The 21,595-nt window shown below is 38.4% G+C and overlaps 1 protein-coding gene across 1 annotated transcript in view; it reads left to right on the top strand.

The window, feature by feature from the left end:
• The first annotated feature begins 13,123 nt into the window (after positions 1-13,123).
• Positions 13,124-21,595, top strand: part of LOC139725170 (extracellular serine proteinase-like) — a 72,769-nt gene continuing 64,297 nt past the window's right edge. Inside the window, exons 1-6 of the mRNA XM_071636264.1 lie at positions 13,124-13,240; positions 13,678-13,821; positions 17,216-17,339; positions 17,700-17,812; positions 18,610-18,757; positions 21,043-21,230. Of these exons, the coding sequence (XP_071492365.1) occupies positions 13,124-13,240; positions 13,678-13,821; positions 17,216-17,339; positions 17,700-17,812; positions 18,610-18,757; positions 21,043-21,230 (834 nt within the window). The remainder of the gene's footprint in view (positions 13,241-13,677; positions 13,822-17,215; positions 17,340-17,699; positions 17,813-18,609; positions 18,758-21,042; positions 21,231-21,595) is intronic.

Raw genomic sequence — 21,595 nt, 5'->3', positions numbered from 1 at the left:
AAAAAAAAATTATTGTTATACTTGCTATAGATTTAAAAAAAATATCCAGAATTTGTCCCCGTCCTCCGTGTACGCACTGATCTACACGTACATCCCCCTCCCCGTATGTCTTTCATTTCCGGAAAGATTCCGCAAACGATGATGACATAGTCAAGATACATCTCAATTTTATGTTGACGGGGGCAGATTTAATCATTTCCCCATATACTCCCGAGATGAGAAAAAATTACGGACTTTTTTGATGGAAAGTTGTCCAAATATTCAAACAAAAGTGTACATCAGATCGTTGAATTGCAATCATAATCATACCAATGTTCCCTCCCGTTGGAAGGGATATCCCCTTCCACACCTTCCCCCACTCTGTCCCTTTCCGTAGACGTGGCACAATTCTGAGATTGACAAATATCCGAATATTTCATCAAAAAGTGTGCACTAGATCTGTCACTCGCTAAATGCAAAAAAAAAAAGAAAAAAAGAAAGAAAAGTGAAAAGAATCACTCATGATAATGGGAGGGTGAAATCCCCATACAATCAATCTTTATGATTGATAATTTCCAAAATTTGCAACCAACTAGACGTTTTCATTTCAGTTCTACAGAGTTAATACAAAAGCTCTCTCTTGTTGGAAGGGTTGGGGATACATATCAGACTATGAATATGTCTAACTTTTGTGGATTGACAATTTTCCCAAATGTTCCGTCAGAAAGGTGCTCCAGGTTGTTGAATCTCAATTCTAAATGCGCAACAGTTCCCTCGAATGGAAGGGGGATACCCGCCCCTTCCTCGGCTCCCTCTATAGACTTAATACATTTGAAATTGACAAATTTCCGAATATTTTCTACAAAAAGTGTGCATCAGATCGTTTTATTTCAAATCTGAGAATGTCAAATCTCCGTCTTGTGGGAGGAAGTTGTCCCGGCGTAGCAAAGGGGGAAGGAGGGGGAAGGGGGCGATCACCCCCCCTAGATTTGGACCTGGATTTGGAAGGCGGAAGAAAATGAAATATTGCATGTATATTTTTTGCATGTGAAGCCTCTCTCTTTCAATCTTTTTTTAAAAAGTAAGATTACATTGTTCCAATATTTCACTCAACATTGTTCAAAGTGTGCACTAGACCGCTGAATTTCAATTCTGAAATGGCAAAATATCTCTTGCTTTGGGAGGGGGAATAACCCCTCCCACACCTCCCCTTCTGTGCCCCTTTCCCTATAGCCTCAGTACAGAAAAAATTCTAAATAATTCTGAATGCACATGACAATCACTTGAAATGCAAAAACTCATAAGTTCTCTCGTGTAGGCCTATCATGGGAATGTGACCTTTTAATAAACCCTTTCCTCGCTCAGTTCCTCCACATCAGATTTAGTACATTTTTTTTGACAATTTCCAAGTTAATCCATTTTGCATATACGATATATATCAATTTCAACTTTAAAAAGGCAAAAGCTTCCTCATCTGGAAAGGGTGGGGAAAGCATTCTCTTACGCCTTCTCCCTGCAATACCGCCCCCATTCATCTGTAGGCTATGACTACACTTTGAACATCGACAGTTTTCTTAATATGCCAGAAAATGTGTGCACCAGATCGCTTTGTTTCCTTTATGCTTTGCTTCCTTCCACAGACTTGCTACACTTCTCTGATTGGCAAATTCCCAGTTATTTCAACAAAGGTGTGCGTCAGACCGTTGAATTTCAGTTCTAAAAATAAAAAAGCTCTCTCGAATATGCGAGAGGTGTCTTGCCATCTCCCATTGCTTGGTCTCCTCTATAGACCTACTACACTTTGAGGAATGACAGTTTCCGAATTTTCGACAAAAAAGTGTGCTTCAGATCGCTTTACTTTAATTCTTAAAACACAAAAGCTGTGTTGAGCGGGAGCGGGTATCCCCCCCCCACACCTTCTCTTTAGACCTTGTGTACACAGTGATGATGCACACGCGGAATAAGAGCTGAGTTTCCGTGATTTTGCTATTAACGCCGGGTTCTCTAAAAAATTTCTGTTTCCCCTAGGCTTATATACAGTGTGTTCCTAAAAAGGTAACCGAAATTCAAAAGTCAGCTATTTCAATAACACATGATTTATTCTTATGAAATGCTTACCACAATACGAAGTAACTCATCAGCTTTAATTTGACACCATGCCTGCGTCAACATTGTCACGGATCACAGAGTTAGGGTTCTTCGAAGGTGAGGGGCACAAAAAGTACCTTTTTCCAAGTTTGGTTTATAAACTACAAAACTAACATTTCTGTAAGTTTTTTTTTTTGCTTTGTTTTATCGTTTATTTGTTGTTGTTTTTTTACACACCAGAAATGCTATCCACTCTGTTCACTTTTTGCAGGTGAATGTATTGTTACGTAAGCAGTGTCTATAGCTGCTCCTTCTGTTTAGCACATCCTTTCCTATACATTCATTTCATTGAATGGCATTGATTGCTATATATTCATCCAGCTGATGGGTAATTACCCTGCTGCAATGTCAGGTAGGAATATGCATAACTCCGCATTCTACTTGCAATGTTAGGTATTCATAACCCTACATTCTTCTCAATGTTTGACATTGTTTCATTATCATGTAATGGGAAAATTTCCATCTGCAATGTCAGGAGAGCACAGGTCGACATTCTTCTTAAAGAATGGCGTTGATTTGCTATATTGTCATGGAACAACCCATTGCTCTTGCAGCAAGGTCAGGTAAGTATACACATCACTTAGTTGTGAGTATTCTACTGGGACAAGCACAGTCTTTAATGAAACAGGAGATAGCAAATGATATCTGATCATGGTGCAACTCACAGTTGAGCAAAGGACTTTATTTCGTGGTGACAACGTTTCACCGTAAAGGTAGCATAATGAATACAAGGGAAGCATTCCGTTTACTGTTCCCAGACAGAGATCCTCCATCCAAAAAGACTATCTGGTAGAATGTGCGCAAATATAACAATACGGAACAAGCCTTAACCAGAAACAAGGGTAATTCTGGAAGGCGAAGGAGTGGAAGATGCCCAGAAAACATCGAGGCTGTGAGGAGACAACTGGAGGCCCATACAAGGACCCCACTGCACGCCGTAATGGTTTAGGGGTAAGGCCAACTTTCCATCGTATTGCACAATTAGATCTTATTATGTATCCTTACAAAATGCATGAGGGTCATAAACTGCTGGAGAGCTCAGGGTTTCCCAGAGGAAGCTCAACTATTCGAGTTGGCTCCTGGGCAGGATTGAGGGCGATGCCAATTTCCTGCGAAACCTTGTTGGCGACGAAGCCGCATTTAGCACGGACGGGAAAGTGAACACCCACAATGCCGTTGAGTACGCGGCTGCAGGACATCCACCAGAGTTCAAGGGTCTAGGACAATTACCGCGACTCTTCCCCTGACCCTAACCCTAATCCTAATCCTGAACCTAATCCTAACCCTAACTCAAACTTTAACCCTAAAACCCAACCCTAACCCTAATCTTAACTCTAACCTTATCACTAACTAGTGTTTAGCAGGGGTAAGTGCCCTGATAAGGAGTTCAATTACGGCGTAAACATGAGCAGACAAAAATGGAGTGTGTGGACTGGTCTGTGTGGAAGTGGCCAAATAATTGGGCCATTTTCTTAAACAGAAACATGAATGGTGGCACGTACTAACACCTGATCAATAACGACAGTGCCCCAGCTGGAAAACAAACAAACAAACAAACAAACAAACAAACTTTGACAGACAGGATCGAGGAATGTTCCGGCACCTTTGGTGGGTGCAGGATGGTGATCCACCTTATACCGTCCTCGAGCTGTCCGTGAGAGGCTGGTAGAGCTATTTGGCCAACGCATAAAATAGCCCTCAATAATGAGGTGGAATGCCTCCACGATCTCCTGACTTTACACATTTTGACTTTTTTTCCTCTGGGGATACTAGTACTTCACCATACACCCCCCCACCGCGTGATCTGGATGACTTGCAGTCGCGTATTCGGCATGAGATCGATGTTTTCCGTCATGATCCCTCAACGGTCATGATCATGGTTAGAAGAGCATTGTGAGATATGCAGCGTCGTTCACAGCTTTGTGTCGGCAGGGGAGGTGGACACGTCGAAGGTCGTGAAGGTGTTGGTGCATAAAAAGTGGGCTGAATATTGGGCTCACCAGAGATTGTAAATCTTGTTTAATTTGTGAAATTTTGTCTAATGTCCGTTTAGTCCTATATATATCCTCACTTGGTCCAGTGCCCAGTTTGGCTAATCATGTTTTGGTCTAATGACCGAGAGGGCGCTGCTCCTGTGGGAGAGGGCGCTGCTCCTGTGGGGAGAGGGCGCTGCTCCTGTGGCGACCAGGGATTTTTACTTGTCGTCCTTTTTTTCGTCAAATGTTATGTTAATTTTCATCTTTGGAGATTGATTTCGACTTCTTATCTGTTTCAGTGTGATTATTGTATAGTGGTGAATATGTTCGTCAAACTGTTAAACGTCATGTGGGTTTGTTTGGTGCTTCTTTTGGTTGTTTTATCTCCGGCTCAATCCTACAACCCAATTACATATGACCAACGTGTACTACATGAACTTGCTGGAACCGTGGCGTCGCGAGTCACGCCCATGGATTTGCCTTCATGGGTACCAACGAGAAATGACTCTTGGACGGCGCCACCGGATCAGCGTCGACACAGACGCCGTGGTAGAAAGGGTGGTGTGAGACAACGTGTCAAAAGGAGAGGACAACGCCCACCCTTACCAATACTAACGTTGTCTAATCTAAGGTCAGTAAGAAACAAAATTGATGAAATCCGAACTGGTTGCAAATACTTGTCCGAGTTCAGAGACTCCAGCATACTCTGTTTCACCGAGACCTGGCTATTAAATGACATACCCAACGACATTATTGACATTGATGGATTCGATATCTTACGTCTGGACAGGTCCCAAACTGCAACTAATAAATCAAAAGGAGGTGGAATTTGTATGTATGTGAACAAACGCTGGTGTCAGAATTTTCAGATAAAGAAAAGTATATGCAGCGCCAACATTGAACCAATGTGCGTGGCCTTACGTCCCTTCTACCTTCCCCGAGAATTTAACCAAATTCATGTTATTCTGGCATACATCCCTCCCGACGCAAATGCCGAGGTGGCGTCAAACTTGGTTTATGACACTGTACATGCAGTCTATGTGTATTTCTTCCCCCGACTCGCCAAAGATTGTTCTGGGAGATGTTAATCACTGTGAGCAGCCTCTCAGTGAAGCCCTGTCTACATTTATTCGATGTGTCAATGAACCTACATGGGGGAAATAAGATTTTGGACCAATGTTACTGTTCCATTGCCAATTCTTACAAGTCTCTTATTCGTCCCCGATTGGAAACTCTGACCATAATGTCGTTCATCTTTTACCAAGGTACCGTCAAAAACTTAAAACAACAAAACCTACCAACAAAGTTGTGAAAGTGTGGGACAAACCTGAGACTACAATCTTGCTTTGAAACCACGGATTGGGATGTTTTTCGCGATGATAACGTTGATGTGGAAACGAAAAGGATAAATGATTATGTACGTTTCTGCATAGACAGCTGTGTTCAAACAAAGCCAGTGAAAATATATCCCAACCAAAAGCCCTGGATAACTAAAAAGGTGAAAGATGCAATGAAGCAAAAAATCGCTGCTTTCTCTGCAAATGATCGAGCTGCAGTATCTGAGAGCGCAAAGAAAGTAAAGAAAGAAATTAAGAATGCAAAGCTTGCATACCGAGACAAATTACATAACAAGCTCAAAACAAACAATCCCCGTGACGCCTGGACGTGCATGAAAGAGATGACGGGTTTCTCCTCGCGGAAAAGCGACCCTTTCCTATTTGCATCTAACCCCCTTGACAAGGCGAATGACCTGAATGAATTTTTCTGCCGATTTGATAGGGAAGGATGTGTGAATCCAATTGCTCCACCTGAACAGCTTTTGTGTGACGACCCATCACAATGCAGTGTCACCATCGAAACTTGGGAAGTCGCGAAACAGTTCAAGCGCGTGAATCCACGGAAAGCTTGCCGGCCAGATCATTATCACCGGGAAAATTCTCAAAGAATGTGCTCATCAGTTGGCAATTCCTTATGCCGCACTCTTCCGCAAGTCGCTGAAGACACACATAATTCCTAAGTGTTGGAAATCTGCCGTTATTGTTCCCGTTGCTAAGAAACCGCGTCCAAGTGAGCCGGATGACTACCGTCCGATTGCTCTTACGTCACAAGTCATGAAGTGTTTCGAGCGAATTGTGTCCTAGCGCCTCATTGATCCGTTAAAGCAGCAGGTGGATACATTTTCGTTTGCATATCAGAAGAATAAATCCGTAGATGACGCGGTGTTATCACTGGTTCACTCTATTCAAAGTCACACAGACAACCGCGACACATACGCTCATGCTATATACATTTGTGGATTTCTCATCAGCATTCAATACCGTGGTAACAGGGAAGCTGATCGAAAAACTTCGGAATCTGCGAGTTGACCCCACCCTCATTCACTGGATTCGCGATTTCTTTGTTAACAGAACCCAACAAGTATCGGTTAGTGGTGTTCTTTCACGCCCGATGTCAATTACTACTGGTTCCCCCAGGGTTGTGTCCTGTCCCCCATCCTTTTCATACTTTATACTAATGACTGTCAAAGTGATTGTGAGGACACAAGCATACTGAAATACGCTGATGACTCGGTCATAATTGGACTGATTACGAAGAATGACGAAACAACATATCGAAGAACACTGGACTCTTTCGTAGAGTGGTGTGACTGTAATTATCTCAAACTTAATGAAAAGAAAACAAAGGAAATTGTGTTTGATCAGAGAAAAAGACAGAATGATGTTCCAAGACCAGTCATCATCCACAACACGGTTATTGAAATTGTTCCAAAATATAGATATCTTGGTGTAATGATTGATCAGTCGTTAAACTGGGAAGAACAGAGCAAACAAGCACTGGCAAAAGGCCATGCAAGGCTTCAGTTTTTGAGGAAACTAAAATCCTTTCATGTTGACAAACCCATTCTCAAACTCTTCTACACCGCTGTTGTCGAGAGCACCATTCTATATGGTTGCCTCTCCTGGTATTGCAGTCTAAAGAAAAGAGACCAAATGAAAATTCAAAGGTTATTGAATCAGGCAGGTAAAATAGTCGGAGAAAATTTCAGCCTAGATGACCCCCATCACCCTCTTCATCAATGTTTCTGTTGGTTAAGATCTGGCAAGAGACTGCAGTCTGCAAAATGCAAGACAAACCGATATCTGAATTCTTTCATTCCATTTGCAATTAGACTTTTCAATAGTACTCGTTAACCCATTGGTAGTTGAATTATCTGAGGCCGCCCGTGAGGTTGCTCACTGGGCCACCCGAGGCCGACCGCCTAATTTCTGATAATTTTGTGTTTGATTGTTTTCATTGTTTTCACGCAGATTTTCAACAGTACCTGTTAACTCATTAGTAGTTGAATTATCAGAGGAAGCCGTGGCGTTGCTCCCTGGGCCATCTGAGGCCGCCCACTTTTTGATGATTTTGTGTTTTAACCATTTCCATTGTTTCTACGTGGAATATGTGATTGAGTAATTAAAAATGAGGAAGGTTACGGGTCAGCAGAGATGTGTCGGAATTGTTTTTGTGATGAGTAAGTTGTTTAGTAGAGTCATGGGCTTTCAAATGGATGTATTGTGATAGGGGTAAATGTGTGGTGATTTTTGTATGTATGGGTTGGAAAGTTGTTGGGATGGGGGGGGGGGGCATTGTAAAACAATGAAGCAGTTTTGAAGATGTCATGTTTTTATTACCATTATCATCATAATCATCCTCAACTTTTTTTTTCCTTTTCTTATTTTAGTCATTGACACAGACTGGTCATTATTATCATCACTTCATTTTTGGGATTTTACAGTTTTGATTTATGATGTCATAGTTAATGATATTTGATGTATGTTATTTATGAATTGTTACATATGCTTCCTTTCCTTTCTTATTCTTTTTCTTTCTTTCTTCTCTCTACCGCTGATCCTCCCTTTATATATATATATATATATATATAATATATATATATATATATATATATATTTCCCCTGGCAAGTTGACGTACAACTACAATAATTATATTTGTTAAACATTATTATATTTCAGAATGTGGGAAATGACTTTGTGCAATATTGGTGGACTTAGAAAGAAATTTGTATGATATGATGATATAGTCACTGATATCGTTTTCTGTATGTGTTGATTTGTTTGCTGTGTTGTATTTCAGTGCGATTTGGTTTGGGTTTCAGTTTATTACGGGCTGACGGGGGGGGGGGCTGATATTGGGACGTAACAACAGGGAAGGTTTTTTAAGTTTTTAACATCATGCCAATGGAGTCCGTTTTTATGCAACATTTTATACGAGTGTTCTTTTCAGTTTAATTTTTGCATACGTGTCCGGTTATTTATTTATTTGTCAAGTGCTATTCCGTGTTGTTCTTTTTTTTGTATATATTGTATTTATTATGCTTTGTCATTTATATGTGAAAATCCCGCGATGAGTTTCCTGTAATGCTTTTTATTGGACGAATAAAAAATGAATTGAATTGAATTGAATTGAGATGGTCTGATTGCCATCTCGTCTATTTTTTTCCATTTTCGTTTAATACGACTTGGCCTATCATTAGCTCGTCAAATTTTAATTGAGTCTATTTTTCATGTTGTTTATGGACAATTCCTCTAAAAACTGGTTGGTCTATACTACCCACTTGGTTTTATTATTTCACTACGTCTAATATTCAATTGGTCTATTTCCATCTCTTCTAATTGCGATAGGTCTAATTTCCATCTGGTTTACAAGCCAACTCGTGAAATTGTCATTTCGTCTAAATATAATATATTTCGGCTAATTACCATTTAGTCTATAAGTCTCAATTTTGTGGAATATCAGCATGGAAATAAGCCTTCTCGGTAAGGGAACTCCACTCATCACTCCCAATGTCAGTTTTCGAAAGAATCTCAAAAAGTTCATATGTATTCTTCTTGACCTCGTCACCTAGACGATTTTACCACTGTACTGTATACAGCGCGTCTGTCAACCCGATTGGAAATGCGCTATGTACAAAACACAGTTGATTATCACTGTTTTCATCAGTATAAAATACGAGCAAAGTCTATGCTAAACCTATGTCCTATTGTCGCCATGCGAAACGCACACGAACACGAGATAAGGCGACATAAATCTTAACCTGGAACAAAACTTGGATACAAATGTATAGTTATTGTATATTGGAGAAGGGAAGAACTTTGTGGAATTTTTATCTATTTCCCCTACTATGTGTCTAAAGCTAAGCGGTCATGCTCACTCCAAGCACTTCTATAATACTCTTTCGTCAAGACAATTTCTTTCATATTTGACTCGAACCAAGCGCCATTACTTTATTCGTCGTGCAATGCCGGCGCGATCTCCCATACCATTAGCAATGCGTTAGCTCAGTCGGTAGTGCGTCTGCCTCACGATCCAAAGGGCCTCTGTTCGATCCCCGGGTCCTACTGAGCAATCTTGTGTGTAATCATACCTCCCCTTCTGTAATAGTGAGAGGGTCCCTCGGATAGGACATGAAATGGCGGTCCCGTGTGTGAGAGAGTCACAACTCCCGCACGTAAAAGATCACTCTTCATTCATTCATCGCAAAGAGCAGGATGTTTAACACAGTGAAGTGGACCTCAAGCACCAAGTGGACCCCATTGATGACCAGCTATTGCCGCTGAATATGGGCTATCCACCCATCTTCTCATATGGAAATGAAACTAACCTAAACTAAACTAAACTAAACTAAACTAAACTAAACTAAACTAAAACTTAACTTTTCGGAGTAAGAAAGATGACACCCTGCCCCTTCACTCATTAAGTGGTAATTTTTGTTCAATTTATTTGATATTTTCACTTTCTAAATGAAATTACAAAATATTTGACGGTAATACGAAGCAAAAATACTAAATATATACAACTATGTATTTTTATTTAAAAAAAAACCCACCAGAATATACTTAACACAAATGTTATTGGTCCGTGATATAGGGTGTCACAAGGAAATAACCGAAATACTAATGGGGCCTATATAAAAGCTACAACGCCTGTAAGACTAGGCCCCAAAATTAGTAGTGGAATTATATGCGGAGAATGGATATATTCATCTTGGCGGACTAAAATTATTCCAGTACAAAATATCAATAAAGAATGAACATTACTAATAGATCACATATATATTGCTTCGATCAGACTGTACAGATTTCGTCATGCTTGAAAAAAGAATGCTATAATGTTATGTTGTTACTCAGAAATCAGTGCATATAAAACAGATTGATATTAATTCTAAAAGATGTATTATACGAAGACTTTACAAATCATAACGTAGTAGTGACACAGCAATTTAATGCAGGATCACTCAGTACTCACATGGAAGGCAAGGATAAACTGCCACACCCTCAGAAGCTAATAAATGGCCAGGGGGTTAGTTACGGTGAACATTTGAGAACTACAATCTAAAAGCCAACCATTCATTAAATAACTTAGTGCTGAGAATGAATGCAAGGAGACTGGGAATATTAAAAGAAAGTTGCTAAAAACCAGGTAGTGTGTATTTACTATTAAGTATAAGTTTTCCAAGTCAATTTCATACTTCTGTCATTCAAGTTCCTATTCCGAGCATTTGATTTCACGCATTCCAAGCTCGCAGCATTGAATCAGCAATCAAATTCAAAATCCGGTCATTCAAATTCACTATCCGAGCATTCAAATTCACTGTCGGAGCATTCAAATTCACTATCGGAACATTCAAATTCACTATCGGAACACTCAAATTCACTATAGGAGCATTCAAATTGAAGAGAGGAGCACGCATGTCATCAATGAGCATTCAAATTCATGTCAAGCTGGCGACGGAATCTTGTCGGTCATTCAAATCCGTGAATAGGCAACCATGTTCCAAATAACTGCATTCAATTTAAAAGAAGTCCTGAATTTAGTTAGTTTGGGGCCGTGTATGCATGTTTTTCTTATTTGGCTTTGAATATATTGGGATTTATGATGATTATTTATTTTGCAGTAGAGGTCCACCTGTTCATTGACAATTTTCAACTCGCGCTGAGCAAAAAGGAATATACAGGCACATGTCCCTCAGATTGGACATAAAATGAAGGTCCCATAAATTATGTGAGAGAGTCACAACTCATGCACGTAAAAGATCCCACTTCATTTATTCATCGCAAAGAGCAGAACATCCAACTGGACCCCATATGTAAGACCAGCTATTGCAGCTGAATATGGGTTATCCAGCCATCTTCTTTGATGGGAAATGAAACAAACAAACAAACAAACAAACATTAGGCACTGTGTAGGCCTACAGACGAGCATAACACAGAGGGTTGGTGGACACCTTCGAGGAAAAAAAAAACAGTTTCGACTATATTGAAACTGATACATGAACATTTTATACGTCTTGTTTGTTGTGTATTGCTGTCTTAATGATTTACTTCTGCGGGACTTTGTGATATCATTGTGCGTCAGTTTGTCTTTAGATTAATGAATTGTCATTATGTGGTTGGTGTTTGGGCATTGTCAGCATGCAGTATCATCAAGAAATATTAAAATGCCGTTGTGTTGTTTGGATGCACTGCTGATTGGACATTACAATTTGAAATTTACTGAGATGAAAAACAAAGAGTACATGAACAGAGAACAATGTAGAACCTTAAAACAATCATAATTACACTATATGCAAGCCTTCATTGGTTGCGTTGGCCCTTTTTCCTTTCTTAAAAAGTCTACTCCATTTTCCTTGTTAAATTGATTGCACGAAGTAGGAACTTGATCGCCTAAAAATGATTTTGAACGCTCTAAACAAGCTCATTGGGACTATCACATGACTATCGCATGAATCTGAATCATGCACGAGTAGGAAAGTCGGTGCTCGCATTTTCAAATTGAATGCCCAATCGTGAATTTGATTTCACGAAAACGAAATAGAACGCCCATAATTGATGGCTCGGATTCTGAATTTGAATGCCCAAATATTTTCGCGTGCGTGCGCTGTGTGAATTTGAATGCACGTTAATGAATTTGAGTGACAAAAGTATGAAATTGACCGAGAAAACCTGTAATAACTGTTTTAATTTATAGTTTGAAGGTGAATATAGGGATAAAGATTCTGTACCGAATTTGCGTTCATGATTTTCCGGAAAAGGGGTATAGGCCTATATCTTAGGGGCTCCGAAAAAAACCCCAACAACGTTGAAATAGGGGGTCTTACAGGATTTTTCCCGAAATATTTTTAATTAGGGGTGGTATTCAAATTTTCCAGAACAACTCTGACATAGGATTAGCATCAACCCCCTGAAAAAATTCAATAATAGCTAGGGGTAGTGCGGCTTCTTGGTGTTTGCCCTGATTCTCCCAAATGTCCTTTATACGGTGCATGTTTTACTGCAAAGCACACCTGGCTGGTATTTTTTTTCAGAGAAGTACATCTTCTAAATGGTATATTCAGCATCGAAGACGACATTGCTAATCTAATCAGTGGCTATGAAACAAAATCACTAAAAATTTCGAAAATCAGAAAGGTATAGCATTCACACAGTTAACCCTTCGTCGTGTAATGAAATCAGTATCTAGTTGATAGTTCTTCGTCCGTTCCATTGCAATATCTGTAGAAAACAATTTGCAGCTGTCCTTGACCGTCATGAAACTCTACCTCCAATAAACGGCAGTGATGTTAAAAGGTCACCAACCGCACCCCTCCTCTTCTTGGAATAGAAATGACCGTGTGAAAGAGACACATTGTTAGATAAGTAATTTTGCCACACACAAGACGATAAGCAAATATGTTACACACAGATGCACGGAGGTTGTTATACACACAAACTTACACACACATAATTATTCACATTTGTTGACATATTTACACAAGCACCCGACCACGCACAGTGAAGTTATCGTTTACGCGATATAAACGAGCGCAAAGGACGTTGATATCGTTTTAACTGAACAAGATTTGCACATTTTCGCAGTCGTCATTGTACAGGATACAAACACGCCGACACATCTGTGGAACAGCAGCATTTTGAGTTTTGAAATACTGTGGTAATAAAAAGAAAGACATTGTATCGTCATGTGGTGTGCTGGAATGGTGATCATGTTATTGCTGGCTACGCCGAGTCTATCGGCTTGGGCGCCACTCTACCGTTCCCCAGGAAAAGTTCCAGGAAGTTACATCGTTGTCCTAAAGGCAAGTCATCGTTGACTTTGATGTTATTGTAGCGATGTAAATATTGGTTATTTCTACATTTCGTTCCTCAATTAATAAAAAAAAAACTTGAAATCTATCTTAAAGTCACGTTAGAGGCAGCATTATCTTCCCCTTATTGAAGTGCTTATGATGCTCCCCGTCTTAAAGTGTGGGTTTGACATTCTCAACACCATAGACAAACCATTCTTTGTTTGGGGGTTGTTACTTGAATTCTAGGCCTACTCTAGACCGCATTGCCATGCCTGGACGTCTTGCTAGTACATGTTCTATGTTCACTCTAATACTATACTTATGTCGCACTTGAATACTTCTACTTGTATATTTCTGCTTACAGTATGATCTGAAGTAATAAAGACGAAATTCAACGTGTGTAAAACTGTAAAAATCATCACTGGAATCCATTTTATGCTGTACAGAGTGACGTCGATCTCTCGGAAGTGACTTCGTCGATGTCATCGATCTCGTCTGAGGCCGGAGTCGTCTTTGACATCACGCATAAATTCCTGACAGTTCTTAATGGATTTTCTGTTACCCTAGGCGATAGCAGAGCTCTGGACATTGTGAGTAGAATCTCTCTCGTGTTCCTCTCATATAGCACTTTGCTATTACATACAGTATTACTGCAAATAAATGATTGATTTTATTGCTCCTGGACCAAAAGGCCTTCATTGACGCCGATTATTCGTTATAGTCGGGTAGACATATATTTATTTTTAATTTTTTAGAAACGAAGAAGTTGTTAAGTGTGCAAGTGCTTTTTTTTTTCTTTTCGTATTCTCGAAGAATATTGAAGTAAACTTTTTCTTTTTGCTATTATCCTAAAATGTATTAGCATTATCATGTATTAGCATATGTGCAATTTGTAATAGATTGCTCGTTTTCAACCAGGACGCCAGAAAACATGGATAATACAACTCTTCAAGGGTTTTCTACGATGAAGAATCCCTTCATAGCAAAATTCACCATTTTGACATGATGTTAGTGTCTTAAAAATGCAAATTAACATAATGAACTACATTGTCTAGTATTTGACAGTATCATATACTATGTATATGATATGGAGAGATTGTTTAGTGGAAGGATTTTAGTTAAATGGTGTTGTAGATGGTCTTGAAGTAAATTTAAGCTTTGCTGCCAAGGTGGCAACCAAGGTAATTATCTTCAGCAGTCTAATTAGCATATTTAGCAAATTATGACGAGAGCGATTTCTATGAAGAGGAATCTATTTATAACGACAGTTTCCATTTTGAACTTTTAATGATTTAAGTTTCTTAAACATGCAAGTGATATAGCATAATGAGCTAATTCTTAATTTTCATCTAAAAAAAAAAGGGGGGGAGGGAGATATCCCCCTCCCCTGACCTGAACCTGGACCAAGCAATCAAATTCTAGAATTGTAACATCACTGTTTAATTCAAATTATTTGAAACTGTAATATCTAGGAGCAGGAAAAGGCAGAGAGAGAGAGAGAGAGAGAGGGAGCTTTTTTTATATTGTTGAAATTTAAATTCATTCTCAAAGCTTGAATTTTCTAAAACTCGAAGCAGCAAAAACAAACAAACAAACAAGTGATATAGCATAATGAGCTAATTCTTAATTTTCATAAAAAAAGGGGGGGGGGGGAAGGGAGATATCCCCCTCCCCTGACCTGAACCTGGACCCAGCAATCAAATTCTAGAATTCTTCAAATTATTTGAAACTGTAATATCTAGGAGCAGGAAAAGACAGAGAGAGAGAGAGGGAGCTTTTTTTATATTGTTGAAATTTAAATTCATTCTCAAAGCTTGAATTTTCTAAAACTCGAAGCAGCAAAAACAAACAAACAAACAAACAAACAAACAAACAAACAAATAAACAAACAAAAAGTGTACCTAACAACTTTCCAGATCATGCGCTTGCCATATATGCTACCATCTAGTGGACTATTGCACATATGCAAATTATAGCTAATTATGCTTATAATGCATGCATTTCAGATACTTGCATCATAAACAAATTGAAATTGGTTCTATGAATTTATTTCTCGTCATTGAAAACCTCGGAAAGTCATATCATTCCTCCGTTCAGGCTTCCTGAAGTGAAATTTCCAACATGTTACATATTATTCTAATTATAAAATATGCTAATTAGGTTAGTAGAGATATACTAGTAGTTGCCCCAGGTTGCAAAGCTTAATTTACTTCAATACTCATCTAGGGCACATATCATCAGCTCCAACAACAGCAACAAAACCATTTCACTAAACAGCCTTTCTGTTGTTTATTGTACAATCCATATGACTATTGTACATATGCAAATTAGCTCATTCTGCTTTATACTTATGATAATTATGTAAGACACTTGCATCAATTCAGAAACTGCGATGCATGTTATCACAAATGGATTCCTCTTCATCGTATACCTTGAAAAGTTGAATTCTCCATGTTTTCAGACTTTCTTGATTTGATATAGCAACACAACACAAATTATGCTTATAAGTTAATTATGCTAATTACGTGGTTAAAAATAATGGTCCAAGGTTGCCAAGGAGGCAATCAACCTTGAGTTACTTCTATACCCATCTACAGCACGAATCAAGAACAATAACCACCACCACCACCACAACAAAAAACTTTCACTAAAAATTTTTCCACGTAATGTATCAGTACATGGTATATTTTACCATCAACCAGATAATTGTAAATATGCAAATGGGCCTATTATGCTAATTATGATATTTGAGACACCAACTTATAATTTCAAAATGACAATTGTTGCTTTAAATTGATTCCTCATAACTTCCTGGTTGTAATTAGCAAATCATTACATATTATTATGGTAATTAGCTGAATATGCTTGTAAGACTAATAAAGTTAATTTCCCAAGATGGCAACGAAGTTTAATTTACTTCAATACTCGTCTAAAACACGAATCAACAGAAAAAACCTTCTACCATAAGCTTTTCCACGGCATATACATAGTATCATACCATGTTCTAGACAATTGTACTTATGCAAATTCACTCATTATGGTAATTTGCATGTTTAAGAAACCTTTCATCATTTAAAAATAGAAAGTGTTGATACTGATGGATTTCTCATCATAGAAAAACCCTTGAAAACTTGTAGTATCTGTTTTTGGCCTCCTGGTTTAAAACTAGCAATTTATTACATATTGTATAACATTTGCTAAGTATATGATTGTGCTGATAAGGCTGCTAAAAAGGTTTCTCAAGGTTGCTAAGGTAGCAGCCAAGTTAAGTTTATCTTAATACCATTGTAGAATACAAATCAACAAAAAACCTCGTACTTACAACTTTTCCAGGTCATGTAAATGATCTATGAGACCATCTACTTGACTATTATGTGTCTGAGGTATAGCCATGATGAAAATGATGGGCATACATACTCTAATGGAACTCGAACTCAAGATCTCCTCATTCCTATTAGACAGGTGTCATATCCACTAGACTGCCGAGCTCCCATCTGATAGCCAGTTGATGGTTCCTATCCCTTATAACAGAGGGTATTGCATATTTACTGTTCAATTACGTCGATGAAGGTCAATTTGTCAATCACTTGCATTATAAACATCTCGACTTATATATTTATCTTCCTTTGTGCACTTGTAAGAAGTTATACAACATACAGACACAGGGAACAGAACTATTCCCCATAAGATGCATCACCCATGCATTATCATAAATTAAACAGATTTATTATTAGTCCAAAATTTCAGCCGTAATGTTGGTTCAAGTTTATCATTTTATTTCAGCACAACATGTTTCGGAGAATGTATCAGTCAGTGTTACACGTATATAGTAAAGTGCTCTTTATTGCAAATGCATTGAATGTCAAATCAGAACGCTGCTATACATGTACACATTTAATTTTTTTGTTTTATTTTCTTTAGTTTGCACCCATGTCTCAGTTCAGTCTTTACCCACCTCTCTCTCTTCCACCTCTTATACTTCAGATCCGGTCACATGACGCTGTGCGTTACGTGGAGGAAGATGGCATGGCATATGCAGATGATGTAACCTGGGGCTTGGATCGAATCGACCAGCGTGATTTGCCTTTAGATGACACTTTCCAGCCTAGTGGTAACTCGTCTCTTTGGTTTTGTTTTTATCGATAAATGAGCAAGATAAACGTCATTTACCTGACTACTTTTCTACCAGGAAGCATGAATGAAGCGTACCGTTTTATTTTGAGGGATTGCATTCTATCAAAATACACTGCTATGCACTATTGTATAGTACAGGAATCTGTGGGTTCGTATTTTTTCCAGTTATACCCACTAAGTTGTTTTTTCTCCTTACGTATGCCTGTCTGCCTGTTTCCGTCTATATAGATGAAAGTTCTGTTTCTTTATACCGATCTAAGATTTTATCACGACATGGAAAATGTGCCTCTGTCATATTCTACACATAAAAAATGGATAATCATGCTATTTACAGTAGGTGACGGGGATGGAGCCCATGTATACATCCTAGACACGGGACTGAGGACTACCCATCAGGAGTTTGAGGATAGGGCCACCTTTGCCTATGACGCAACAGGCAGCGAAATGGTATAAATACCTCATTTTGGTACTCTCGAACATCCTTGACTCAAGTATGATTGTGGCTTGGAAATCTTATCAGAAGTAAGGTAATTTAAGTGGGGTAGTGATCGTGACTGAAGGTTGAGTGTTTTATGAAATTTTTCGAGTGCAAATTACAAAAGCCATGATATGACAGGTGGTATTGCTCACATCGTTACGACACGCAGCAGTATAGTTTAATCTGTCACTTATGTTGACTTCAGGGATTTCGAGTGGTTGTTTTTTCCTGTGTTAATTGTAGATTAATCTAATCAGCTGCAATGTCTGTCTATTTCTCATGTCGGTCAAATAATCTGATTAGATAGTCTACATTACGAGCCTCCAATTTCAACATCAGCCTACTCTGATAAGCTGCTATCTACCACGTCTACTGTGATTATAAAAATGAATAGTATTACAAGCTATATACGCTGTTATTGAGCATGACATCATTGAAAATGATGTACAAATCTTTTGTTACGTTTGAAAAAATATTGACCGCATGGAATAACTTAAGCAGAAATGTCCTTCTCAAGATTAGATGACGTAATAATGTTCACTCAATTTTCACTCACATAGTAAATCGCATACATTACGTTTTCCTGTAGCTGTACCGAAGAGCAAGATGACAGTATATTTCAAAACACTGTTCATCGGTATTGTCAAGTATATGTTTTTTGTTTGTTTGACCTATAGTGGAGAAAATTATAAGTAGATGAATGATCCAATTAACTTTCTTAATCATACTCTACATTTGTATACTCATACCTGCGTCGTGGGTTCAGGGGAATGGCACCGACTGTAACGGTCATGGAACACACTGTGCTGGAACAGCCGCTGGGGCACAGTACGGCGTGGCGCCGCGAGCCAAGGTTTATGGCGTTAAAGTTCTCGGATGTACAGGCTCCGGCTCATGGTCTGGCATTATTGATGGTTCGTTACTGCGTTTGATTTTTTTTTACCACAATTTTGGTTCAAAACTTTTGAAATATGATTTTAGAATTTAACATAGAACGCTTTCATTATAACAATTATCTGTTTGGTATACCCAAATGAAATGAAGCCTTTGAATATTAGTATAACAGGGATGATATGAAAGGCAGGGGAAAAAAGAAAAAAATCAAAATTTAGGACACAAAAAAAATCCATCCTATGATTGGAAATAGAAAACCAACAACACCAACACATGCCTAAATACATTGAAAGCAAGGGATGCCATGTTATACGGGGAAACATTTTTTTTAAAAATAATTTCAAGGAAACAGTATGAAAATTCGACTATTTTCTAATACAGTAAATGACATTACACTTTATCTGTAATGCACTTTGTCAACAGCGTATCATTATCACAATCATTATACGTAAGATATGATATCATTACACATAGGATATGATGAGTTCCAAACAAAGAAGCGTAAATACAGGAAATAATTTGAAACGCAAACGGAAAGAATAAAGAGATTGAAAAAGGAACTGCATGAATGTTTATTTCTTCATTCATTTCGTTTTATTTTCACAGGGTATGCGCATATAGACCTTTTAATTATACTAGGGACGTGATTCATAAATTTACCATACATAAGAACAATACGAAAATAATACTTTCATACAAAAATACAAGCTTGAGTTCAAAACTCAGTATAATACATAAACCTCTCCTAAGTATTAATGTTTTTAGAACCGTTGCCTCAAAGTAACTTAATTCTGTCGCATACTTTAGATGTCATCGTGTTTTGGAATTATATCGTAAGATTCTTAATGCATCACTTCATGACATGTACCTTCGAAACATGAAGAAGAAATATGATACTATAGTTGAGAATGGTGTCATACTTCCCAAACCAGTGTATTCAACTGCAAATTAAATGAAGAAAATTATCTGCACATTTTAAAACAATTTTGGAAGAAACTTTATCCTTTATATTGTAAATATTTGAAGATTGATGCCAGGACCTAGCATCAGGCTGGCTGATTTCCTTTGTTTTTCATCTCTCCCTTCATTTTCATTTTGTTCTTTTACGTTCTGTAATCGTCTTTTATAATTCTCTTTATACTTTAACATTGAATAAATTCATGATCAGACAAGCGTATAAATTCTGATTTTGATTTTCCTTACTTGCATATTCTCTTCTTATACTATGTATTTCACGAATGAGTAGCATGTTTTTCTTGCGTCACACTCGACCATATTCATTAATACATGATTTGCTATTTGTGTCTTGCATCATAATTATCATTACGTATCCGACCAACCTTTGTTGAATATATCACCCTGCTAAAATTGATATCATTGGGATGTAAATAAATAAAGCATGCATGTATAAAAGAATGTAAAGAAGAGAAATGTTGACTTTGGGGAGAATGATAAAGCACTGAAATGAATTATTTGAGACAATGAAAATAGCGTCTAAGTACGACTGACAATCCTAATACAAAGAGGTAACAGAATTTAAATGTCTATCTGAATTACAAGTAGAATACTTCAATCCACGAAAAGAATCCAGCTTCGAATTGTCCGGATAGAACGATTTACGTTTTACTCTAATTTTTATTCACACTTCAGTCTGGGGGAGGGGGTTGGACGTCATCCCACTAGCTCGACACCTACGAGTCATACAGTCCACGAGTATTACAGACCACGAACTCAACAATAGGCGATTTAATAGGCCCACCAGCTCGACATTAGGCAAATAAGGCCCACGAGTCCATCAAGACTAGGCAAAATAGGCCCATGAGACTGACTCTGATGCATCTGACGTAATCAAATGTCGGTTACATTGGCCGTTTTTGCCTAGTGTCGGACTCTGGGACTTGCTATGTTTGCCTAGTGTCGAGCTCATTGGTCTTATTTGCCTATAGTGTCGAGATGGTGGACCGTATAGTTCACAGGCCTATTTTACTTGATGTCGAGCTCAATGGCAGGTTCACTTTGTGTCTACCTCGAGGCCTGTGACTCAAGGGCTGTATGACTTGTGGGTGTCAAGCTCGTCACGTGCACCCATTTTGAATTATTTAAGCAGACGAAGTCATTTCGTTTATTGACCCCATATCATCGCAATATATACGATGTGTTCGCTTTAATCCTCTGTGTATCACGTATTATCTTTTCGAATTCGTTAAAATTTGTGCACATTACTTTTGACTCACTGGCACGCAAAGGATTATTTTAGAAACACACATTTCCTCTCAAGTATTCTTGCCACTTTCCTTTTTTTTAGGAATGGACTGGGTTGCTACGAACGGCAAACGGCCTGCCGTTGCCTCTATGTCACTCAGCGGGGTGGCCACATTTTCAGCGGTGGACGAGGCCGTAGAGGCTTTGGTCCAATCTGGAGTCACACTGACCGTTTCTGCTGGCAACAACGACTACGATGCCTGCTACCGCGTACCTGCCAGGGCCCAAGACGTGCGTACTTACATATACTGTCAATACACATTGTGCGATCACACAAATAAATCAACAAAATGATTGCAATAAGCCCCATGCCTGAGTAAAATTCAAAAACTAAGAGTGATCCCAACAAAGCAGAGAATTTTCCTCTGGAAATTTTCCTTTGAAAATAGAAAGAGGTTCAAACTGTGGAAAATACAAAGCAAAACAAGTAACTACTTTTACGGCAAATACTGGAAAACGTTAGCTGGCTACTATTTTTCTTTTGGACATTACTTAGTCAAGTCAAAATCATGTAAAAGAGAAAATAACTCAATACAACAGGAACACCAAACCCAAGCAACTACAACAAAGAGAACCCAGGGTATACATCAAAGACA

This window comes from Diadema antillarum, unplaced genomic scaffold, assembly GCF_040938485.1.
Source record: "Diadema antillarum isolate AM-2024a unplaced genomic scaffold, OU_Dant_1.0 seq00000019_RagTag, whole genome shotgun sequence".
Taxonomy (NCBI): Eukaryota; Metazoa; Echinodermata; class Echinoidea; order Diadematoida; family Diadematidae; genus Diadema; species Diadema antillarum.
The sequence above is the reverse complement of the archived record's forward strand: the minus strand, read 5'-3'. Positions and strand labels throughout refer to the sequence as shown.